This window comes from Manacus vitellinus, unplaced genomic scaffold (genome assembly GCF_001715985.3).
Source record: "Manacus vitellinus isolate BGI_N305 unplaced genomic scaffold, ASM171598v3 scaffold_65_pilon, whole genome shotgun sequence".
Lineage (NCBI taxonomy): Eukaryota > Metazoa > Chordata > Aves > Passeriformes > Pipridae > Manacus > Manacus vitellinus.
In genome coordinates this window covers 2,047,845-2,069,297 of record NW_021940724.1, presented here as the reverse complement: position 1 = coordinate 2,069,297, position 21,453 = coordinate 2,047,845, and the positions used below count along the sequence as shown (strand labels likewise).

At 49.7% G+C, this 21,453-nt stretch overlaps 1 protein-coding gene across 1 annotated transcript in view; it reads right to left on the bottom strand.

Moving 5' to 3' along the window:
* Positions 1 to 11,373, bottom strand: part of PFKFB3 (6-phosphofructo-2-kinase/fructose-2,6-biphosphatase 3) — a 44,417-nt gene extending 33,044 nt beyond the window's left edge. The window contains exon 1 of the mRNA XM_018083598.3: positions 11,186 to 11,373. Coding sequence (XP_017939087.1) covers positions 11,186 to 11,201 — 16 coding nt within the window. The 5' untranslated portion in view covers positions 11,202 to 11,373. The remainder of the gene's footprint in view (positions 1 to 11,185) is intronic.
* Positions 11,374 to 21,453: the final 10,080 nt, after the last annotated feature.

The following is a 21,453-nucleotide window of genomic DNA, read 5'->3' as shown; positions in this document are numbered from 1 at the left end:
GGCACGACCTTCCTTTGCTTCATACTATGCATTTATTACCCAGGTTTGGATAGTCCGAGGTACCTTAATGATGGGCACCTCTCTCCCACTGCTGGGTGAAGGTGCTTTGATGCCTCGTGGATCAGATGGATGGTTGTGCTGAGCCAACAGGAGTTCCAGTCTGCCCCCACGGAGGTTTGCTTGGCAGAGCCCAGAGCACTTCCCAAACATGCCAGCTACGCAACAGCAAGGCCTTGCCACAGTTGTGGCTAAAGGGGCTCTCACAAGCATGGCTTTGGGGTGAAGGCAGGGGTGGTCAGAGGGTCACAGCAGCTGCAGTACCATATCTGCAGGACATGCTTTCAGCACAGATGCCTTGCATGTCTCCTCCCTGTCCTGCCTTAAACGCTGGTGCTCACCCCAGAGCTGACCAGCTAAATACCCTGAAAACCCATCCCATGCAGGGTCAAACCAGCCCTCCACAACTGAACAAGCACAGCTCCCTTGGGCACGTGCAGGAGCACACGCAACCACCTCAATCCCTGGCAGCCTGTGCCGCCGCTGCCTTCGGATGCTGCTCAAAAAATCTGGTCCTTTTGCATTCAGACAGAGTCAGTCATTGGCAGAAGAGGGTGACTAAGACTCAGGGCTGGCACACACCAACCTCATCCCCCGTTGCCTGGTCTTGTCTTGTTTGCAGCAGGGCCATTATCTGCCGAGGCCACCCAACCCTGTTGCTGCAAGCACAGCGTGGCAGGACACCCAAAGCCAAGAAAAGGCAGCCTCGAGTCTTCCAAAATTTGGGCTAGTAAAGCCATATCCAAAAAGGAACTCTTCCCTCCCTCATGCCTTCCACCTAATTGCTGCCATTGCAACAGCCATAAATGATTTAGTGGTTTATTAACTTGCTCTTCCATTTATGGTGTTTGACTTGGTCAGTTCTGAGCGGCTCAGCTGCACCCAAAAACTATGAAGAGGGAAAAAAAAGGAAAGGGGAAACATGGCAGCAAAAAGATGTGCTTTCATGTTTAAGAGAAACAAAGGCTTTGCTGACTGTGTTCCCCTGTGTACATGTTCTTCGCAGTTGGCAGGAGGTGAAAATTCATTCCCCGCCTTTGGCAAATCCACCTTGGATAAACAAATAAACACAAAAATCACTGCTGGCAGGTGCCTCTTCTGTCTCGACTCATCCTGGTCAGGTTGGTTCAACAACATGGAGATTTTGCTGGCAAAGCTACTTCTGAGTCCCTTTTTCCATCTCAAAGCCTTGTCCTCAGATGTAATGGGATCCAGCTCTCCAGCTGGGAAATGGACCCAAGCTGGAAAAAAACCCCCAAACCAACTTCTTCTTTTTTTTCTTTTTTCTTTATTATTTTAATTTTTTTTTTGAAAGGGAGCTTTGTTTCATGAGCACAGATCCATCCCTGGGGAACTGGTGTTGGCACAAAGGGGACACTATCCCACATTCCTGGGAGTGGAGAGGCCTTATCAGGCTACCCAGGCCCAAATCACAGCCCCAGCTATATCCTACTGTTCCTGTCAGAAATCCCTTGCTAATAAGGAGGATTTCTAAGAAAATCAGTGAGCAGGAGAAAAAAAGCACAAGCCAAATCCTCAAATTTCTGCACCAGCATGTTAGAATTTCCTATTGGCGTCAAGGTGGGATGCTTGCCTCGGTCATGCTTGGGATGAAGGTACAAGTTTCCTCCAAATAAATTTATATTGGTGAAAAAGAAGCCTTTATTATACACTTGTGCAGGGTAACCTGGCAGTGCCAATCTGCATTTTTAGGGGCAGAAAAATTCACCCTCCCAGGCACAGAAATCAGCAGCTCCACCAGCTGCTTAATCCCCACCTTCAAGCCCATGAGCAAGACCCAGTGCAACCCATCCTCCTGCTTCTCCTTCTGCAGAAGCAGCCGGATCATTTTGGCTCTGGAGAGACCAACACTGGGAAGTCACATCCCTCCTTGGGGGTGTCACATCCCTCCTTGGGGGTGTCACATCCCTCCTTGAGGTATCACATTCCTCCTTTGTTCTTGTGGCTGGATCTGCAGCAGGAGACAAGACACCCAGTTTTTCTCCCATTACCACTGGGAGAAAAACACCTCTCATCCTGGTGGGTTACCCCTGTTGTTTATCACGCTCAGCTGTTCTCCAGGCCTCCTGGAAATAGCTGGAAAGCCCAGCAGCACCTCGGCACTGCTCATGCTCCTTTCGCATGTCTCGGAGGAGGTGCAGCTGCTGGGAGAGCCGTGGCAGTGCTGGGTGACAGCCAGCTCGGGAAAGCAGAGCCCGGCCGTGTTTCCTCCCTGCTCCCTGTGTCCATGTGAACGGGGCATGGACAGCCCGTGCGGCTTCCCAGAGCTGGCACGTGCTTCGGCATCCCGGCATCCCCGTCCCTCTCCTGTGTGCCAGCAGCCCGGGCAGGGCCAATAAACTGATAAATAAAAGGGTAAACAAGTTCACCACTCTGCCCTGGAAAAGGCTCTCCCTGCGTCCGGTCGGACAAACAAGCTCCAGAGGCAGCCAAGGTGTTAGGGAGGGAAATAAATCAGCTTGGCTGAAGGGATGCAGGCAATTTAACACCAGCCCTACCGTGTCCCTGCTCAAAGAGGAGCCCAAAGTGGGGCTGGATCTGTGTAAAGACACAACCAGTACCTTCTTTTCCCACTATCGCTTCTCCCCAAACCATTTCACATTTGTCCATCTCAGCTTTCCCACTCTAATAAACTTTTCTAGGGCTGAGCAAAGCTTTCCTGCATTTCCAAATCAAATCAACATCTCTCCAGGTGGGGTTTTAACAGCCTGCTCCTACCTATATGGGTTGATTTAGAAGCTCCATGTTGCACTACAATGGGGTCTGGTCCAGTAACACACACCAAAATATACCTACATGAGACACACACCTCGGGATGCTCTGGCACAGCCAGATTTGGTGCAGAGAGAGCTGGATCTGTGGATAAGAGCAACTAAAGGCACAGTCACAGCGGCCTCCAGCCCATCTCTGCAACCTCCCATGCCTCAGTTTCCCCTGCTTCAAGGTACAAAGATGGAAACCATCTAGTGAGGAGTGAAGGACTGGGGAAAGAAAGAACAAAAAAGTCTCAGCAGCCAATCTGAAGAAACAGCATGATGTCCCTGGGGATAATATAATAATAATAGTAATAATAATAATAATAATGGGGGGGGAAGGAAAGCCCAATTTCAGGGTGTTTTAGCAAGAGGTTGTTATAGAAAATGTAGGGATGTTGGGTTTTCTGGCCTGGATGGTGCTGGTTCCTCAGTACGAGGGAAAGGTACATCTCACTCCAAGCCCTGTGCCTTTGGGAAGAGGTTTAATCTGGGATGGGACATGATGGGCAATACCAAGGAGATGTTTTCAGAATGGGATATATGGGAGAGCACAAAATGAGAGTGATTTTGTGCTCCAGGAAGGAGAAAACTGGGGAATAGTTTCAGCCTGGAAAAGAATGATACAGAGAAATTAATATTTGCTCCTTAGAGCAAAGAATATTTAAGGTACATACAGGAAATGTTGCCCAGGTATTAGGGGAAACTTAATACCTCTTGCAAGGACAAGGAATTCCCCAGGAAAAAACACCAGGGAAATCTGAAGCTGATTGTGTGAGTTTGATCTTGACTCCCAACTGGGGCCAGTCCCCCATCCTCTTTTTCTTTTGTTTGTTTCCAGCCTTAAAATGTGGCTCTGAAGGGGAAAAAAAAAAAGCAGGTGCCCTGCAGAGATGTGTGTGCGTGTGTGCAGGCACGCACCAGGAAAACAGGGATCACACCTTGCTGGCTGCTGGGTTTGGAAATCCTCCCACGTCCCTCCGTGAAAGACCCGCGGTCATCTGATTTAAAGCCTTTGGAGTTGTTTTATGCCGAGATTAATTTCCCCATCGTGGAGGGTGTGTTAGGGAAGGGTTTGGCAGCTGCTCTGCCAGCATGGGCTCGTGGTGGCAAAGGCATGGTGGGATGCCAGGTGGAAAAGCGGCCTGGGGGCTGTTGGTGGTGTGATCCAAGCACTGCAGTGAAGCCCAAGCCAACTCTGGGTGTCTTTCCCATGTGACAAGGCCACTGAGCCCGGTTTTCAGATGGTAGAGGCATTAAAAGCGCCAGGGTCATACCAGTGCCTGTTTGCCACACAAATACAGCAATGGAGAGTCCTTCTCCATCCCTGCAGAAGAGAGGCAGGACTCCAAAAGGAGGGTTTTTCCTAAAGGTGGGATGCTGGCCCTGGCAAGGCAGGTTGTAGGCATGTCTGCCTGCTCCCAGGTTGGGAGATGAGGATTTGCTATCAGTGACTGCATCTCCACGTGGTTTAGTTCGCAGACTCAGGAAGTCTGAGAGATGGTAACAACACATTTCTCCCCACTAGATGGTTTCCGTGGAGAGACTGGAGTGCAGAGTGGGCCCCAATTCACCCACTGGACCTCAAGGGAGCTGCACACCCCTTGTGAGCCTCCTACAACACGTTTTAGTGGAGTGGTGGTTCCACCTGCAGCTGGTGCCAGCAAAGGTTGTCCCACCTTCCCACCACAGCCTGGCATGTCCTGCCCTACACCAGCACCCCGAGATGTGTTGGGTTCTGCTGCTTGGTTGTGCAAAACCCCATCAGCACCAACGGGAACACAACCACTGGGCGTGGTGAATCCTTAAATCCGCTAACAACTCTCCATGGCTTGTCATAAAAGCTAAAGAAAGTGCGATGTCCAAGAGGCAGTGGAGAGGCTGCGCTCACTGGGTGCTTTCTTGGAGCTTTAGGGAGCAGCAGGTGCTGGGAGGGGCGCAATGGGGGGACAGACACCTGTTCCTTTGGGTTGTTTACTCCTGTTTGGCTCAAGGGGCCAGTCAGGTGAAAGGGGATGAAACAAAACCAAGAGCAAGAAGGAAAATACCTCGGCAAGAAACACTGGCCAGGGGGCAAAGCAGGACATGAGGGGATTTCCAACCTTCCAGGAAAGGTGTTCATTGATAACAAGGCGATGGTTTGACTCAGGCACGAGCCGGTGAGTCAGGAGAGCTGGGGCCAGTTCTGCCACACGTTTCCTCCCTGCCCTTTGAGCAGACACCCACGCTGTCACTGTCACCAGGACAGCCCCTACGGGGAGCTGCAGCAGCCAGGACCCCCCTCAAGCAGCTCCTGACTCCACACTTGGCTTCTCTGCATCGTGTTCTTTACCCATTGGTGCTCATAAATCCTCCCTGGTGCCTCTGATGGGAAATGCTGCATAAAAAGTTTTTCAGGGTTGCCAAAAAAACACGATGACAAGGAGTGGCGTGACCGGCAAAGGCAGCAGCATGTGGGTTTGCAGGGCATTGCCAGCAAGCCAGAAGGCATCCCAAAGTGACAGAATTATCCCTTTCATTACCAAAAAAAGCTGCAGAAAGGCAATTCACCACCCTTAGCTCTAACCACTCTGCAAAAGCAGAGAGTTTCCCATCAGAGGGTGTTATAATCTGACTCACTGCAGGAGCTGTGATAGCAAGGAAGTGCTCTGCAGAGAAGGGGACAGGCAGCAGGAGTAACAATACCGGGATGTGGCACAGTCCTGCCCTTTCCCTTCATGCTCATGGGCAAACAGCACCTCTGCTCCTGCTAACAAGAGCCTCCTTGATCTCAGCAAGCAGAAATGAGACCAGGAGATGTCGTAACTTCTGCTAACAGAAAATAAAAAGGCTTAATAAAGAGCAGTATTGTTACAGTGACCAGGCTCCTCCCACCACGTGTCTGGAAATCATAGTGCTTGGTGGTAGGAATCACCTCTGGAATGTCATCCCCACCAGGCCCTTTCTCCTGCCAAAACAATCCCCATTATCAGCTCCTCTGCTGTGTAATAACTTCTGCCACCTTTGAATACGAGTTGCTTGCAGGAGATCAGAGAATCACAGAATGGTTTGGTTTGGAAGAGATCTTTAAGGTCGTGTAGTTCCAATCCCCTGCCATGGGCAGGGACACCTTCCACTAGACCAGGTTGCTCTAAGCCCCGTCCAACCTGGCCCTGAACACTTCCAGGGATGGAGCAGCCACAACTGCACTTTCATGGGAATTTTTTATGCTGAAGGAATCAGCCCTTATGGAGGTAAGGATGTGGGGAGGAAGGACCCTGGGAAAATTAGGGATGGTTTTCAAACCCACTGCTCCCCTCTGCGTGGGGGGCTCTCAGCTCCTCCAGCCCCTTGCTAGCCCTGAGGTTGTGCTCATCTCAGCAACATGTTGCCACCTTGGAGACAAGTGTCCAGCTCTCCTTGTGGTCAATGGCCATGGAGAAGTTGCCACTGGGGCCACTGGGCCCATCCATCATCAAAGCACCCTCCTCTGGGATCTGCCCACACATTGCCTCCTGGTGGGACTGGCTCACACTGTACGCCTCACTCAGAGGGCTAAGGAAAGGTGAGACCCCTCTCACCCCATGTGACATTTGTGAGGACACCCACTAGATTGTTCTCAGCCTGGGGAGAGATGTTTAATCCAACTCGTGTGTGCAGCAACCATGAGGTACCACTGGCTTTCCACTGCCAGCCCAGCAGATGAAGGACAGAGCTCAGATTTCAGCCACAGACCCCTCAGGAGCTCCCTGGACCCCTCTGCTTGTGTTTTTTTCAACATCCCTCCTTCTTTTGCCACTGCAAGCTGTGGTTGCTCCTCCAGATACTGTTCAGGACCCCAGCCATGGTCCACCACATGCCCAAGGCTCTTCTAATCTCCACCTTGCTGTGAGTTCTTGTGTACCCTGCAAAGACAGAGTGCTCAGCACAGTTGGCTGCAGCTGTCCAAGCTGACTCTGCTTGTGGTTGTACCAGTGTTGCACAACCACAGCCAGTGTCCATGTTGGCAAGAGCCCCTTTGCAGAAACACAGTGTTTACCATCATCTCTCCAAACCACAACCCTCATCCATCCAGGCCCAACTCTGACACCAGCATGATCCTCCTTCACAGTCCCAGAGAAGAGCATCAGCAGCCAAAATCAACATCAACCACTCCAGAATCTGCCTCCTCATCAAGCAGGGCCCTGAGTCCTCTCTCTTGCCCAATTCAAATCATTCAACACCATTTTTGCTCACAGAATTCCAGCAGTGACATGCCCTGGTGACCTGCAATCCAAATGGTGTCCAATGAGTTCTCCATCCAACAGTTTGAAGTCAACCCACACCTTTACATATATCCATAAATGATATATTCACAGCGTCACATGTTTGGTTTCCACTTGCACCAGGCATCTGTCTTGCCCTTGGCAGCTTGACAGTGGCTGTACCCAAACCCTGCGGAGCCAGACCTGGGTTGAAGCAACCTCTGATATCAATCCAGGCTGGGGGATGAAGGGATTGAGAGCAACCCTGCTGAGAAAGACTCAAGAGGTACTGGTGGATGAGAGGCTGGACATGCCCCAGCCGTGTGCTCTGTGTGCTGGGCTCATCCTGCAGTGTGGGCAGCAGGTGAGGAGAGGATTCTGCCCCTCCACTCCACTCTCATGGGACCCCACCTGGAGCACTGTGTCCAGCTCTAGGTTCCCCAACATAAGAAGGATGTGGAGCTGCTGGAGCAAGTCCAGAGGAGGCCACAGAGATGCTCAGAGGCTGGTGCACCTCTGCTGTAGAGACAGGCTGAGAAAGCTGGGGTTGTTCAGCCTGGAGAAGAGAAGGTTCCTGGGAGACCTTAGAGCCTCTTCCAGTTTCTAAAGGGAACCTATAAGAAAGATGGGGGCAGATTTTTTAACTGGGTCTGTTGCAGTAGGACAAGGGGTGATGGTTCCAAAGTGAAGGAGAGTTGATCTAGATTAGATATAAGGAAGAAATCTCTTACAATGAGGGTGATGAGGCACTAGCACAGGTTGCCCAGAGAGGTGGTGCATGCCCCATCCCTGAAAGTGTTCAACACCAGGTTGTACTGGACTTTTAGTAGCCTGATCAAGTGCAAGATGTCCTTGCCGTTGTGGGGGGGTTGGAACGAAGTGATGCTTTATGTCCTTTCCAACCCACACTGTTCTGTGCTTCTGTGATCATGCATTCAATCTCTGCTCACTGGCTTTCAGTCTTATCTCCAGTTCCTTCCAGCCAGCAATAAAACCAGGGTTTCATTAGTCCTCTGACAGATGACAAATGTCCCTCTGGCAATATCCTGGCAGCTTATCACCTGCACACTCCCAAGCTTCCCCCCACCAGCTGCAGTAATTAAATCAGATTTTTCAGGAAGGGTACTTTAGGTGAAAGCTCCCAGCACCTCCTGCCAGCAGAGCTGCAGCCCTGGATGGGCCTTTGCCAGGGTTATGGCACTGTTTGGGGACCAGGACTTTCTCCACTTTTCCCCCAGCTGATGCAGCAATGCTGGAAGAAATTAATTCCTGCCCTAAGCTCATTCCTTCTGTTGTACTTGGGCATCTCTGCTAGAAATACCTTTCTTTAATATTTGAAACTGCCAAGTGCCTTGAGATGGGCAAATGGCAACTGTTGTACAGACATGAAGTGCAGATCCTGGGGCAATGCCACTGGCTATGATGCTCAAGGAGAAAGGAGGCAACAGAGCCAAGGCAACCAGTATTTTCCACAAACTTGTCGGGGAGACCCAGACAAGTGATGGCAAAGCTGCAAGCAGTGAGAAACTGGCAGAGATAGGGGTGTAGTTTGCGTTTTACTCTGCAGGATACTCCAGTTCCACACACAGGGCTGTGCAAAGAAAGTTTAGATCCTCTGGAATGTTCATCTCAAAGCCTCCCTGTGCCTCAAGCTACCTGGGATGTGCAGAGCAGCAGCCCTTAGGCAAAGCCTCCTCTTTGCCCCCTGGATCTGGGTGGCAGTGAGCAAGCCCTGGGGTCAGACACTGTTCCCAAAAGGCTCCCAAAGGAAAGGTTCAGCCTCCTTGCCAAGCTGGCTGGAGTCCTGTTTTCCTCTGGGAGGATCAAGCACACAGCCTGACTCCAACCCGGCCCAGGCCACCACCTTCAGCAAGGATTTTTATGCACCAAGTTGAGCTACAAGGAAAATATCTTCATGCTCAATTCTTCAAACTAAGGACGTGCACAGCTGGCTCTGGGCAGCTTCTGAAGGGCAGCTCACATAGGCCTGTTCTAGGCTAAGTGAGTCTTTTTGTGAGAAAAGGGGTCCTCAGAGGGTCTCCAACATGAGCTGAGCATGCACGTAGACTCACTTAGGTTGGAAAAACCCCGTAAGATCATCAAGTCGCACCATTAACCCAGCACTGCCAAGTCCACCACTAAACCACATCCCTAAGTGCCACATCTGCATGTCTTTTAAATCCCTCCAGGGATAATGACTCCACTACTGCCCCGTGCAGCCTGTTCCAGGGCTTGACAACCCTTGTGGGGAGGAAATTTTTCCTAAAATACAAAAGCAACGGACAAAACCCATCCACAGTGGCCCCCCTGCCACCTTGGACTTTCTGGAGCTGCAAGTTGATGCACGGAGCTGCCGGCAGATGATCTGGCATTTCAAGGTTGACCTCTAGAGGAAGTTTGTGGACAAGCAACGGCTGCGAGGGTGACACAACAACTGCAGAACCGAATTGCCAAGGACTTGGAGATCAGCTGTGCCCCAGGTGTCCAGCAGCGACGACAGGCACAGCACGGTCCCTCAGCAAACGAGTCCTCCCCAGTTCATGGTGTACTGGGCAGGACCGCATGGAAAAGCATCAATCACTTCAAACCCACCCTGTGTCCCCAAGGGCTGGAGATCTGCCTGTCATTTCTATCACTGGGATCCCTGCTGAGGCTGCAGCGGGGCCACGGGACCTGCCCTCCAGCATGAGAAGGTCCCCTCCATCTTTCCGTGCTCCCTACCACGGGCTCAGCGCTTTTAAAGCCTGACAAGTTCTGCTTTCCTCCCACCGCCCACCCCCCAGCATCTCTCCTTCTGCTCTAAATTAGTCCGTTTATCACCTAAAATTAAATCAAGATCTGCAGTCTGCTGCTCTGTCAAGATGCGAGGGTGTGAACCACATCACGCTTCGCTGAGGCTTAAAAGGCGACAGAAATCTCCGCGCCCGAGATAAAGGTTCTGTGAACATCACTGCGGGCAAACTGCCGCACACCCAAAACATCCTCCCCAGCGCACGCAGAGGTGAGAAAAACAAATCCAGCCCTCTCTCCGCAATTTTCACTCCCTCCCTGCTGCCCTTTGATGTCATGCCAGCCTCAGAGTGTGACATCTCTGCAGTGTCCCTCTGCCACTGCCCCGCCAGCCCCAGCACGGCACTGGCTGTCCAATGGTCCAGGGACACCGATCCACTCTGGCAAAGCACCTGTGTGGGATCTGAGCAGCACCTTCTCCCTGTGTCCTTGCCCATCCCAACTTAACCCTGGTTCCCTGGCTTTTCTGTCTCCTGGAGAAGAGTTTTTCCCCTCCCTTTCTCCTCCCAGTAGAGTTGCCAGGACAGGGGACCACCACAAGCACCCCTGCCTGTGCCTCCACCATGCCCGCACATCCCTCCGGGCTGAGGAGGAGGTGACATTAAAGTCTCCTTCACAGCAGCCCGGAAGGGATGTAAAACTCATCCATAGCCCCGTGGGGCAGCACAGGAGCACCCACCAGGGTTTTAGGTCACATAACTGGGTCCTTCTTGCCCACAGTGTCAAGACAGGGGATGGCAAGGGGGAGGTTTCTGTCGCTGCTGGGATGGAGTTTTGGGGAAAAGAGATGGTTTGCTGAGCAGCTCGGAGAGCACCACGGCGTGAAAGAGGCTCGCCCAGGTGAGGTACCCTTCCGAAAAGCCATTTACCTCCCCAGTCTCTCCTCCCGGGCTCCCAGCCCCTCCGCTGAGCACCTCCCAAGGACACAAACGTGCGCAGTTCTCAGCCTGCATCGCCCCAAAACAGCCCCCGGCAACAACCCCTGCCCAGAACCGTCCCACGTCCTTTTGTCCTCAGCCCTTGCGCCACCCAGAGCACCTTGCACCACCCAGTTTATCCCCACGGGCAGGGACAAGACGAAAAGCCCCTCAGCTCGGGGAAGGTGGAGGGGGGACAGTTGCCCTTTGCAGGCTGCACAGAAATACTGCCCCCAAACACAGCGTGGAGGGGTGTCCCTCATCCTCCCCCGAAAGTCAGCGGTGCGGCAAAGCCGGGCACAGCCCGGTGCTCCCATCTCCTCACATCCCTGCCGGGACACGGACCCCAGCCCCAGCCCTGGACAGGTCCTCCCGCCGCTCCGGGGGAGCATCCCGGGGTGTTGCCCCTCCATCCATCCCCTACCTTTGCGGAACGGCATGGGGCAGGGGGAGGCAGGGCTGCGCTCGGACGCCTGGGTTCCGTGGCTGCGGACGCCTTCTCTTAGATATTATATATATATATTAAAATATATATGTTTCTTCTGTATTTGTATTTTCTTCCTTCCTCCTCCTTCTTCTCTTAGAAGGAAACGGACATATTTGGGCAAAGCCCGGCAGAAACCCGCGTCATTCGGAGGGTGGCACTGCGGAAAGGAGGAAGTTCTTGTAATTTCAGAGGTTTTAACCCTTCCCTTCCTGGAGGCAGCAGGGCTGGGAGAGAGGTAATAGGGACGGGACAAGGAGATGATGGCCTTAGAAAGGGATGGAAGGCGCTGGGAACGGGTTTTTTGGTTGGTCTATGGTGGATTTTTCCTTGGTGGGACCAGTACAGAACCGAGTGTAATGGATGTGAGTGGGATAATGGAGTTTTGGGCTCCTGCATCACTTCTGCTGATTTCTGAGCTCAGCAGAACACTGATCCCATCTTCTTTGTGGTGGTACTGGAACCAGCTGGGAAAATTCAACTGCTTCCAAAACAAGGGTACCAGAAACACAGATCCCCCTGTTTAGCATCTCCTGTCTGCCCATGTGCAGGCTGGATCACTCAAGGCAGTTGGAAGTTCAGATCCTGCTGTTCTAACCCCCATGCTGAAGATGGGCAAATCCCTCTCTCCCAGGATCATGGGGCTGGGATGAGTCGTGAGCTCAGCCCAGAGTCTTGGAGCACCAATGGGGAGTATTATCACCTGGGACAGTTGTTTATTTTTACTGTGGCTCCTTTACTGCCCTCCCTGGAGGTAGAAATAGGCATTGGTTTGGAGCTAGTTCAAGAGAAACTCTTTGAACTGCACATGACTAGACTCCAGCCTTTCATCTTGGTGGTTAACAGTGATACCACGAGCTCCTTGCTGTGTCTTTGCTCCCTGCAAAACTGTTTTTCCCTCCTGAAGTCACCAAGACTTTCCCCAAACCAGCCCTGTGGTGTTCTAAAGCCTTCCTGCCCATCTCCTACAGCCTCCAGCCCCATCCAGACCACCATGGTGCTCGTGGTGAGCATTCTTCATCCTCTCCAGTGCAGAGTCAGCCAGATTTGGCTTAACTTCCCCTGGAGAAACCTGTTTAAGCCAGTGAGTGAGGAGCATTGCAAAAAAAAAGTGCCCCCCAGGCTATTATGAGAGCTGTGGCTCCAGGGAGGGCAGGGATATCAACATCTTACATGGCATTGCTGCCTCTGCCCTGCTTGGGGAGTGATGCCCACTGCACATAGAAATATTCCTGAGCCCCAGCACCCTGTGAGGGAAAAAAGAACAGAAGATTTGGTGGCATGGGCTGCTGGGCTTCCTTTCAACAACTGGAACCAGTTACAGCAGTTGTTTTTTTTTTCCCTGCCCCCGCAGACATGGTTGGACAGGCTGGAGTTGCATCTGCCCAGGCAACTTGAGCAGGCAACCATTTTCTTGGGGAAAAATCATCCAAAAACGGAATTTTGCGGGACATTTAGTAACCTTAAGTGGCCACAGGCTGGGAAAGTTTAAGGCAGGTGGGTTGGACATCCATGTGCTGCTGCCACACAGCACAGAAGGTAAAGGAGATCTCTTCTTCACTCCAGGTGCTCCAATATCCAGGCAGAAGGGAAGGACACCCCAGCCATGCCCAAGGCCAGGGCAGCATGACCCAGGAGCTCTACTGGTTCACCCTGACTCTAAACCAGTCCTCTGCTTTGGCAAATGAGTGATATTCCTTGGAGTGATGAGCTTTCAAATCCCTATAAAACACAAAAATAGATTTTTACAGTTTTATTACCCAGTATAAATATGGATTAGCAGTTCATCTCCAGGAGAGTATTTCCAGCACATGACTCCAAGGCTTGGCAAAAGAAACAGGATGAAAAATACTCAGGGTTAGACCCAATAATGAACTCGAGTGTCTTATCCACCAAAATACACATTTGGGTGCTCATGTTCCAGTTTGTTGTCCCTAATATTCTGCTCAGTGCCTGCACAGCTTGGAAGGGGCTTAACTCCTTGTGTAGTTTTTTTTCTGCAGCACTAATCTTGCCTGAACCCTGTCACTTCAGCTCCAAAAACTTCCCAGCAGGAGCATTTTAGAGCCTTGCAGGTGTGACCAGGTCCTTTATCAGAGGATGATGGATCAGGTCCCCATTAAGGTGCTTCTGTCACATGGTCCCTGCTCTTGGATTTGCTCCAGTCATTCTGTGCATTGGACCAGAAAGATCTCAAGTGGAACCATCTTTGGTGTCCATTTTCCCTATGGGAAAATTCCAGAAATCAGCTTCCAAGCTCCAGCCAAGGCCATCACAGGAATCAGAGCATCTTGTTGCTTCATTCCCTGTATCAGATACTATTGTTTTTCACCCACAGAAAGCACCTCAGGCATCTCAGTGGTGTCAGGCAGTTTAAATAAAGAGAGAAGACTTCAAACATAGTCTGGGTACTTCTGGTGGATGAGGATCTTCACCCCTTACTGACTGTTCAACAGCTTTCCTGTCTGGGATCTAAAAAGAACAACATAAAAGAACAATAATAATGATAATTAAAAAATTGCTGAGAATCAGGTTGGTCCCAAAAGAAGGTTTAGATTAAACTAAACAAACTATGGTCCAGGACAGTGAAATCAGGGCATCTCCTCTTGGCAGAGCACAAATGCCAGGCTGCACAGTCAGAGAGGGTGGCAGTGGCTCAGCATCACTTGAGGTTTTCAGAAAAGTTGGGCAAACATGGTGGGAAAGGTCTCAGCCAGCACTGATCACGCCCTGGGGCTGAGGGATGGTCCAGATGCTTCTGGAGATCTTCCCAAGTGCTGGTTTCCATGGGAGAGGCACTCGGAGACTCGATGTTTGCCAGCACCTTTCCCAAATGTGTCCTGGAGGAAACTGTCTCCAAAGGACATAAAAGCATAATGTAATGACTATTAATACTTTAGGGGGGTTGTTTAGTTAGAACTGACACAGCAAAGGGTCCTTTTACCTGTCTCCCCAGGCTTAAACCCATATTTTGTAGAAACACAGAATGGTTTGGGTTGGAATGGATCTTAAAGACCATCTCGTTCCAAACCCCCCACCATGGGCAGGGACACTTTCCATTATCCCAGGTTGCTCCAAGCCTCATCCAACCTGGCTTTGAACACTTCCAAGGAGGGGGTATCCACAGCTTCTCTGGGCAACCTGTGCCAGTGTCTCACCACCCTCACAAGGAAGAATTTCTTCCCAATATTCCATCTAACCCTGCCCTCTGGCAGTTTGAAGCCATTCCCCCTTGTCCTGTCCCTCCATCCCTTGTCCAGAGTCCCTCTCCAGCTCTTCTGGAGCCATTTTAGGCACTGGAAGGGGCTCTAAGGTCTCCCTGGAGCCTTCTCTTTTCCAAGTGAGCAACCCCAGCTCTCCCAGCCTGGCTCCAGAGCAGAGGAGCTCCAGCTGAGATGCAGTGACTGCAGCCCTCAGCTTCATCCTCAACCCCAGAAAAACCCTCCTTGGCCAAGATGGAGATGGAGACTGGATTGGCCTTCCCCACCCTGCACCAGATCCATAGGGATGCACAACCAGGCTTTGTATGGAGGGGCACAGAGATGAGCTCAGCTGCTCAGCATTTCTGCACATACCTGAGGGAAGCTGAGATATCCTTACCCATACAGGGAATAATTGATCTTTATATCAGTGATTGCCCAGCCAGGAAATCGGTATCCACTCTCCTCCCTTTCCAGTCAGTTAGATAATGGGTGGGAGCAGTCTGGGAGACAGGAATGTCAGTGCTTTTCCTGAGCTGGAGCCACGCAGTCATTTCAGCTGAGAATCAGTCACGGGGATCTCCTTCAATACAGGAGTTGTACTCTACAAGCAAATAAGAATGCAAACAGCTCCTTTGAAATATTTATAACATCTTGAATGGCTTGTGTGGCACAAACCCAAGAAAGACAAGGGCGCTCGTAATTGCTGGCTCTGGGTATGTCAGGAGACGTGCTTACATTGATTGATCTGCCTTGCATAATCCTATTTTGTCCTTTTATAGGATGTTTGGGTGCTCGAGCAGGCTGAGAGCTGCTCTTGTGCCTAAGCCAGCCTCCAAGGTGGCACTTCAGTGACCGGGCACTGACAATCACGCTTCCGTTTCCAGCCCATGCCCAAGGTGTTTGCTAATTTTCCCAAGCTGCAGCAGCCAGAGACACCTGGCTGACAAGGAGGTGTTAGGTCATAGGTTGGACTCGATGATCTCAGAGGTCTTTTCCAACCCAGGTGATTCTGTGTAATTCTGTGCATGGTACCCAGCTCCCTTTCCCACAGCGAGCTCTCCCCACATGTTGATCACCAACCTGATTCTTCAGCCTTGCAAATTCAGCAGAAGAGAAAGTTGCAGAGAGGCTCATGGTCTCTCACTGGCAATGGAAATGCTGTTTCTGCTGGGAGAACAGGCAGCACAACCAGGTCATCAGGGCTTAATATGCAGCAGGGACTGGGAACAATAAGCTTTTGGAGACTTTGCAGCCAACCTCCCCCCCCAGCCACTAAAACCTGACCTTGAGAGATTACTTTTATTAACCTCTGGTATTAGAGCTGTCCTCTTCATATCTCAAAGATTAAGTGCTCTATAAAGGTGTGGGGACGAGATTAGATTAGAAAGATACAGGTCAAAGACTTAGGACAAGGGGGAATGGCTTTAAACTGACAGAGGACAAGGTTAGATTGCAGATTAGGAAGAAATTCTTCACTCTGAGGTGAGACACTGGCACAGGTTGCCCAGAGAAGCTGTGGATGCCTCATCCCTGGAAGTGTTGAAAGCCAGGGTGGACAGGGCTTGGAGCAACCTACTGTAGTGGAAGGTGTCTCTGCCCATGGCAGGGGGTTGGAACTGGATGATCTTTAAGATCATCATCCAGCCCAAACCATTCTATGATTCTGTGACCAGGTGTTCTTGATGCCTTGCACAGCTCCAGATCCTGGTCTCCTGTTTTGCACAGTTATCAGCTTTTGGGTTTTGGAGAGGAAGAAGGAACGGGACAGCATTTCCCAGGAGTGGTCTGCAGGCAGTAGTTACTGCAGCTGTCAGGTACAAACCCTCATGGCTTTTCTACAGCTGCCAGCTCCAGCAGGTTTCTAACGTGATTTTGCTCTTCCCATGCAGGAAACTCACTCTCCCTTCTCCATTGATTTCCATGGCTTTGAACTGCTACCACATACCCAACCTGGCACTGAAGAGGAAATGTCACATTTGGAGAAACATCTGCATTCTTCTTCTGATGCATCCAGAGCAACAAATAATCAATTTTACTTCACACACTCCAGGCTTGCTCCTTGCCATGGAGTTAACCCCCCCCCATTTTTTTTAATCAGAAAAAAGAAAAAGTAAGTATTGATTTTATGATGCCAACATCATTACTTTTTAATATAAAAGCTGATAGTAGCCTCAAGTTTCCAGGCTTTTGTATTCCCCAACACTGCAGAAAAAACAGAAACCATCAGGCTTTTGCCCATGAATAAATCAACACACTGGATAGAGATAAATCGAAGTGAAACACTTCTAAATGATCAGGTAGAAATCCAAGTGAAGAAAGGGCAGGAAATACATGACTAGCACTGTGATAGCTGAAGATATTTTCAAAACTTACTTGATTTCCCTATTAGCTGTTAATTCCTGACTTCCTTTGGAGAGCTGAGCCCCTGCAGGAGAACATGATACTTCTGGGACAGCACCTGTGGATGCTACTGTTATGTGGGACAATGTGCAGAGCTGTAACTGGTGTGGTGCAGGGAGAAGGGCTGGCTGCACAATCCTGGGTCTTCCTCTGAAATTTGTGCTTGAAGCAAATCCTCAAATCCCACTTTTAAATTTTGCTTTAAGTCTTTAAATTTTGCTGGGCAAGTGCATCACCCCCTCCTACAAAGAGGGAAGACAAGTTACTGGGAATTGCTCCAGCCCATATCCTCTCCCAGTGATTACTCTCCATCACTACAACTGCACAAACCCAGCACTCTCCCAAAGCAGAAAAACACAAATCCCCACCAGTTTTCCCTTCCCATCCTCCCAAGAGGAGCAGGTGCTGGAAGAGCCTGGTGTGTTTTGCTAGAGTATCATTTGAGTTTTGGTTCACAGTTGCTATACAAGTTTTACAAGTTCAAAGCACTGAAGTCCAAAAATGCTGCCCAGCTTTCTGCCTGGGGCAAAAGGTGGAGAAATCCATGATGAGATGAAGGCCTTTGTCTTGGCAGAACCACATGGATTCCTGAGCTGTTGACTTGCTGCAAGCTCCCAAATGGAGGCCAGAGATCACACCTCAGAGACTGGGAGAGGGAAAACAACTCAGGGGTATGAAGTGGCAAAGATGCTTAAAAAATGCTTTGGCAAAACCCCCCACATTCTTCCTAGGGGAGGAATAAGAATCAGGAGAGAAGAAAGGAAATGGTTCGGCATCTTCCTGGGAAAGATCTTTTTTTCCATACAGCTGACGTTGTCTTGGGCTTCAAGCATGGGATACAACTTGTGGGAGATGGGGAGGAGCACCAGCCTTCAGGCTGCCCAAGCAGGGCAGTGGGATGTCCTGCACAGCCCAGTGGGAGCAGAACAGTGGTCCCCTGTCCCCTGCTGCCCACAGGTACAGGGCTGAGAGTCTGGGGAGTGGTAACACTGTTTGGACATAAGACATAAGGCTGTGCTCTTACATTTCTATACTAACTACAATGAAACGCAGCACAAATCCTCGTGCTTTGGGATTTCCCCATTTCCTGATGCTAAAAAGAAAAGGAAAAGAAAGGAAAAGCCATAAAGCTGCAATTATGAGCTCTGCAGGGATCAGAAATCAGAGAAAGCAGGTAAGAGAGGAAACATCTGCAGGAGTATACAGGCTATCCCTTCTCCAATTAATGCAATGTTTCCTTTGGCTTTCATGTGTGTTCTTCCACTGCAGCTTTTCCATCTCAGTGCCCACTTCCCCCCCCATTCAAGCAGGACTTTGCTCACTGAAATGGAAAGCTGTGTTTGCACCCGTGCACAGAAAGCCACGAGCAAGACCCAGCCCTGCCTGACACAGACAGACAGCAAGATCCCGAAAGGAGCACAGCTCACAGTGGGATCACATTTGTATTTACTGCCAGCTACTGCACAACTCTGGGTAAGTTACCAAACACAGGCACACAGACAGGGATTTTATCATCCATTTTTCTCTCTTGAGGAACATAAGTGGAAGAATTTGTGTTTGCCCAGCTTTCATTCCAGCAGTTATAAGTCCTGCAGACTTTCCAGTAATTTTTTTCTCCTTGCCACTAACTGGACTCAAAAGTATTTTTGCAGTAAAAAGGAGGTAAAATCATGCTGGGCATTCAAGGCAAGTGGGCACATCTATCCCACTGACCTGCTGAAAAAGAAAGGCAACCTTAGCAACCTAAGCACTCATTTAGAAAAAGTTTCAGAGTTCATAGATCCTTTGGTGAGGAGGAGGATCCTTTGCTCCTGACACAAGGCATGAGTATCTATCATTACATCTAGGGCTGCCCAGGGGTTAAAGGCTCTGGAGCTGGCTGGTGTTGTGAGCAACTCATATAATTGCCAAGTTTTGCATCCTTAAAAAATCCTTTCTGAGGCAGGAAATGTCATTAAAGTCCTTTGAGGAAAATGTCCATTTTTCAGCAACCTGGTCTAGTGGAAGGTGGTTTTGCCCAGGGCAGGGCTTGGAACAAGATGATCCTTAAGGTCCCTTACAATCCAAACCATTCAATGACTTTATGAGTCAGAACAAGACAAAGCAGGTGAATTTATCCACTAAACTACATCACAGGTGAAAAACACTTGAAATGCAGTTTTAGGCCAAAGTGGGACAGAGATGAGGTTCACATATTAAACAAACAGTCAAGGGTCATGTGTCCTGCCAGGAGCTGCCTGACCATCTCCAACTGGGCTTTGCAAACCCCTTCTACAGCTGTAACCAGAAGCCAGTGGTGGTGTGTGAGGATAAACCAAACTGATGGGATGATAAAGGCACCGGGATTGCTCTTTAACTGCCTTGCAGCTTGAATAAAATCACAGCATCACAGGGCAAGAGGGAAGTCCTTTATTAGAAGTCCTGTCTACAGGACACATCAAAAAAAATTCCCAAGCCCAGGCACTAATCTCAAATCCATGTATGAAAAGCCACCTCTCCACAAATCAGCATAGCTGAAAGACAGATCTCCTGGCTGTATCTTTCCCTCCTCAGCAACAGCAAATTAACAGACAGCACACACTGCCAACAGAGTCAACCCCTACTCCTCTTTAAGGACAACTAAGGGCAGGAATTCTCCTAAGGACTCAACCATTACCACACTGTACTGCAGTTATTGGTACAGAAAGTGCTTGTAAGAAACATAGTAAGTCCTCCACAATCACAAGCAGCTCCTGCTTTATTGGGAAAAGGAACAGAGAATTTTAACTCATTTCTACAATTCTGGAGTAGCTAATCCTGAACATTGTTTTTTATGAAGGACAAGAAGATCATTAGCAGCAGCCAGCATGAATTCACTGAGGGGAAGCTGTGCATGACCAACCTGATAACCTTCTAGGATGAAATGACTGGCTTGGCAGACACTGTCACTAATTATCTGGATGATGGGGCAGAGTGTGCCCCCAGCGTGCTGGCAGATCACACCAAACTAGGAGGAATGGCAGATACTCCAGAGGGTCCTGCTGCCACCCAAAGGTGCCTGGAGAGGTTGGGAAGAAGCTGGTAGGAGCATCATGGAGCTCAACCAGAAGGGCCAAGTCCTGTACCTGGGGAGGAACAACCCCAGGCACGAACATGGGATTTGATTTAAAGCAACTCAGGATGGTCTGAGTCTTGCTCAGGGCCTCTTGCACCAAGTGTTATAAGGACAAAGTACTCACTCCCTTATTAGACTTCTGCTTGTGGAGCAAGAAAGATCTGAGAGGTTTAAGAACCTCTTTGAAACCTTCCATGTTTGTCCTCCTACCTTTAAGAAAACTATGTGGGGTTAAAATGCTTATTTTCTCCTGACACACTCAAACCTACCACAGGAGCTTGGTTTCAGATAAACCCCTCCTAAAGCAAGCACTTACCCAGACTGCAGCACACAAATTACAAATCCTCCTGAATTTGCTTTAGAATCTAAAGTTCAAGGATAAGAGAACTTGCCATTTTCTGTTGCCAAAATAAAAAGCAGCACCACAAGGAATGTGGTTTTTGGCTGCATAGTTGCAAGTACAGGGTAAGAGGGTGTAATCCCAACTCTCCAAACCACCTTCTGCATGTTCTTGGGCAAGACACTCCCTGTACCTCCCTCTGTGTTCAAACAGCAAGTTCTTTGGGGCAACAGCTCTCACCTTTCACATAACAGTGGCAAAGCAAGCTTAGATTTTGACAGTAGTGTTAAAAACGTTCCCTGTGACCTCCAGCTCATCATATTTTAGTCTGACATGGAGGAGGCAAGTGATAAACCAACAGAAATTCAACTTAGGCTAAGCACATAGTACAATAAATCATAACCTGTGTGCTAAATGATGGGCTCTGAAATAGCTGCTACTGCTCAGGAACACCTTGGGGTTGTAACAATTAGGGAAGCAATGAAGTCACTAAATCTCTGCTGTTAAAATAGCACCCAATGTTCTCAATTAGGAAGAGAACAAGGCAGCAAAGGGTGATGCCACTATGCTCTTAAGACCTCAGCATTGCTAATGCACCAAGCACCTCATTCAGCCCCGGGCTCACACGTCCTACACGTCCCTGTCAGCTTCTTGTTCCCTTCAGGACACTGTCAAACCTCTCCAAGTAGACATCTGATCCAGATTCCCAGAAGCAATGAACAGTTCGTACTTAGCCCGAGAGAAGGTGCAGTTATTCAGCACATTATTCAGCACACAGAGAATCACAGCACTTGCAGAGGCACTTAAAACATGGAATTAAAGCTTAACTTTAGTAAATCGTACCTGAAAGACATCCAACGCTTCAGCTGAAATAGAATAACCAATCCTGCAGTGCCAATAAGGCAAATGCTCTTAATGGCCCATCACCCTCTTCATTTCCTGTAAAATCAGAACCTTCTAAGGCACCACACAAAAAGAGGAAACAAAAATCTTATTGCTTAAGACCAGAGTCACCAGCATGTACCTTACAGAAAGAGGTGGCTGCACAATTTCCAGAATGCAAAGACAAGCAACCAAGCAAAACTTGGTGGCTGCAAAGAACTCCAAATTAAGTGCTGCTGAGCCTTTTGAAAGGGCACTGATGAATCACAGAGGAGAAAAATGGATGTAT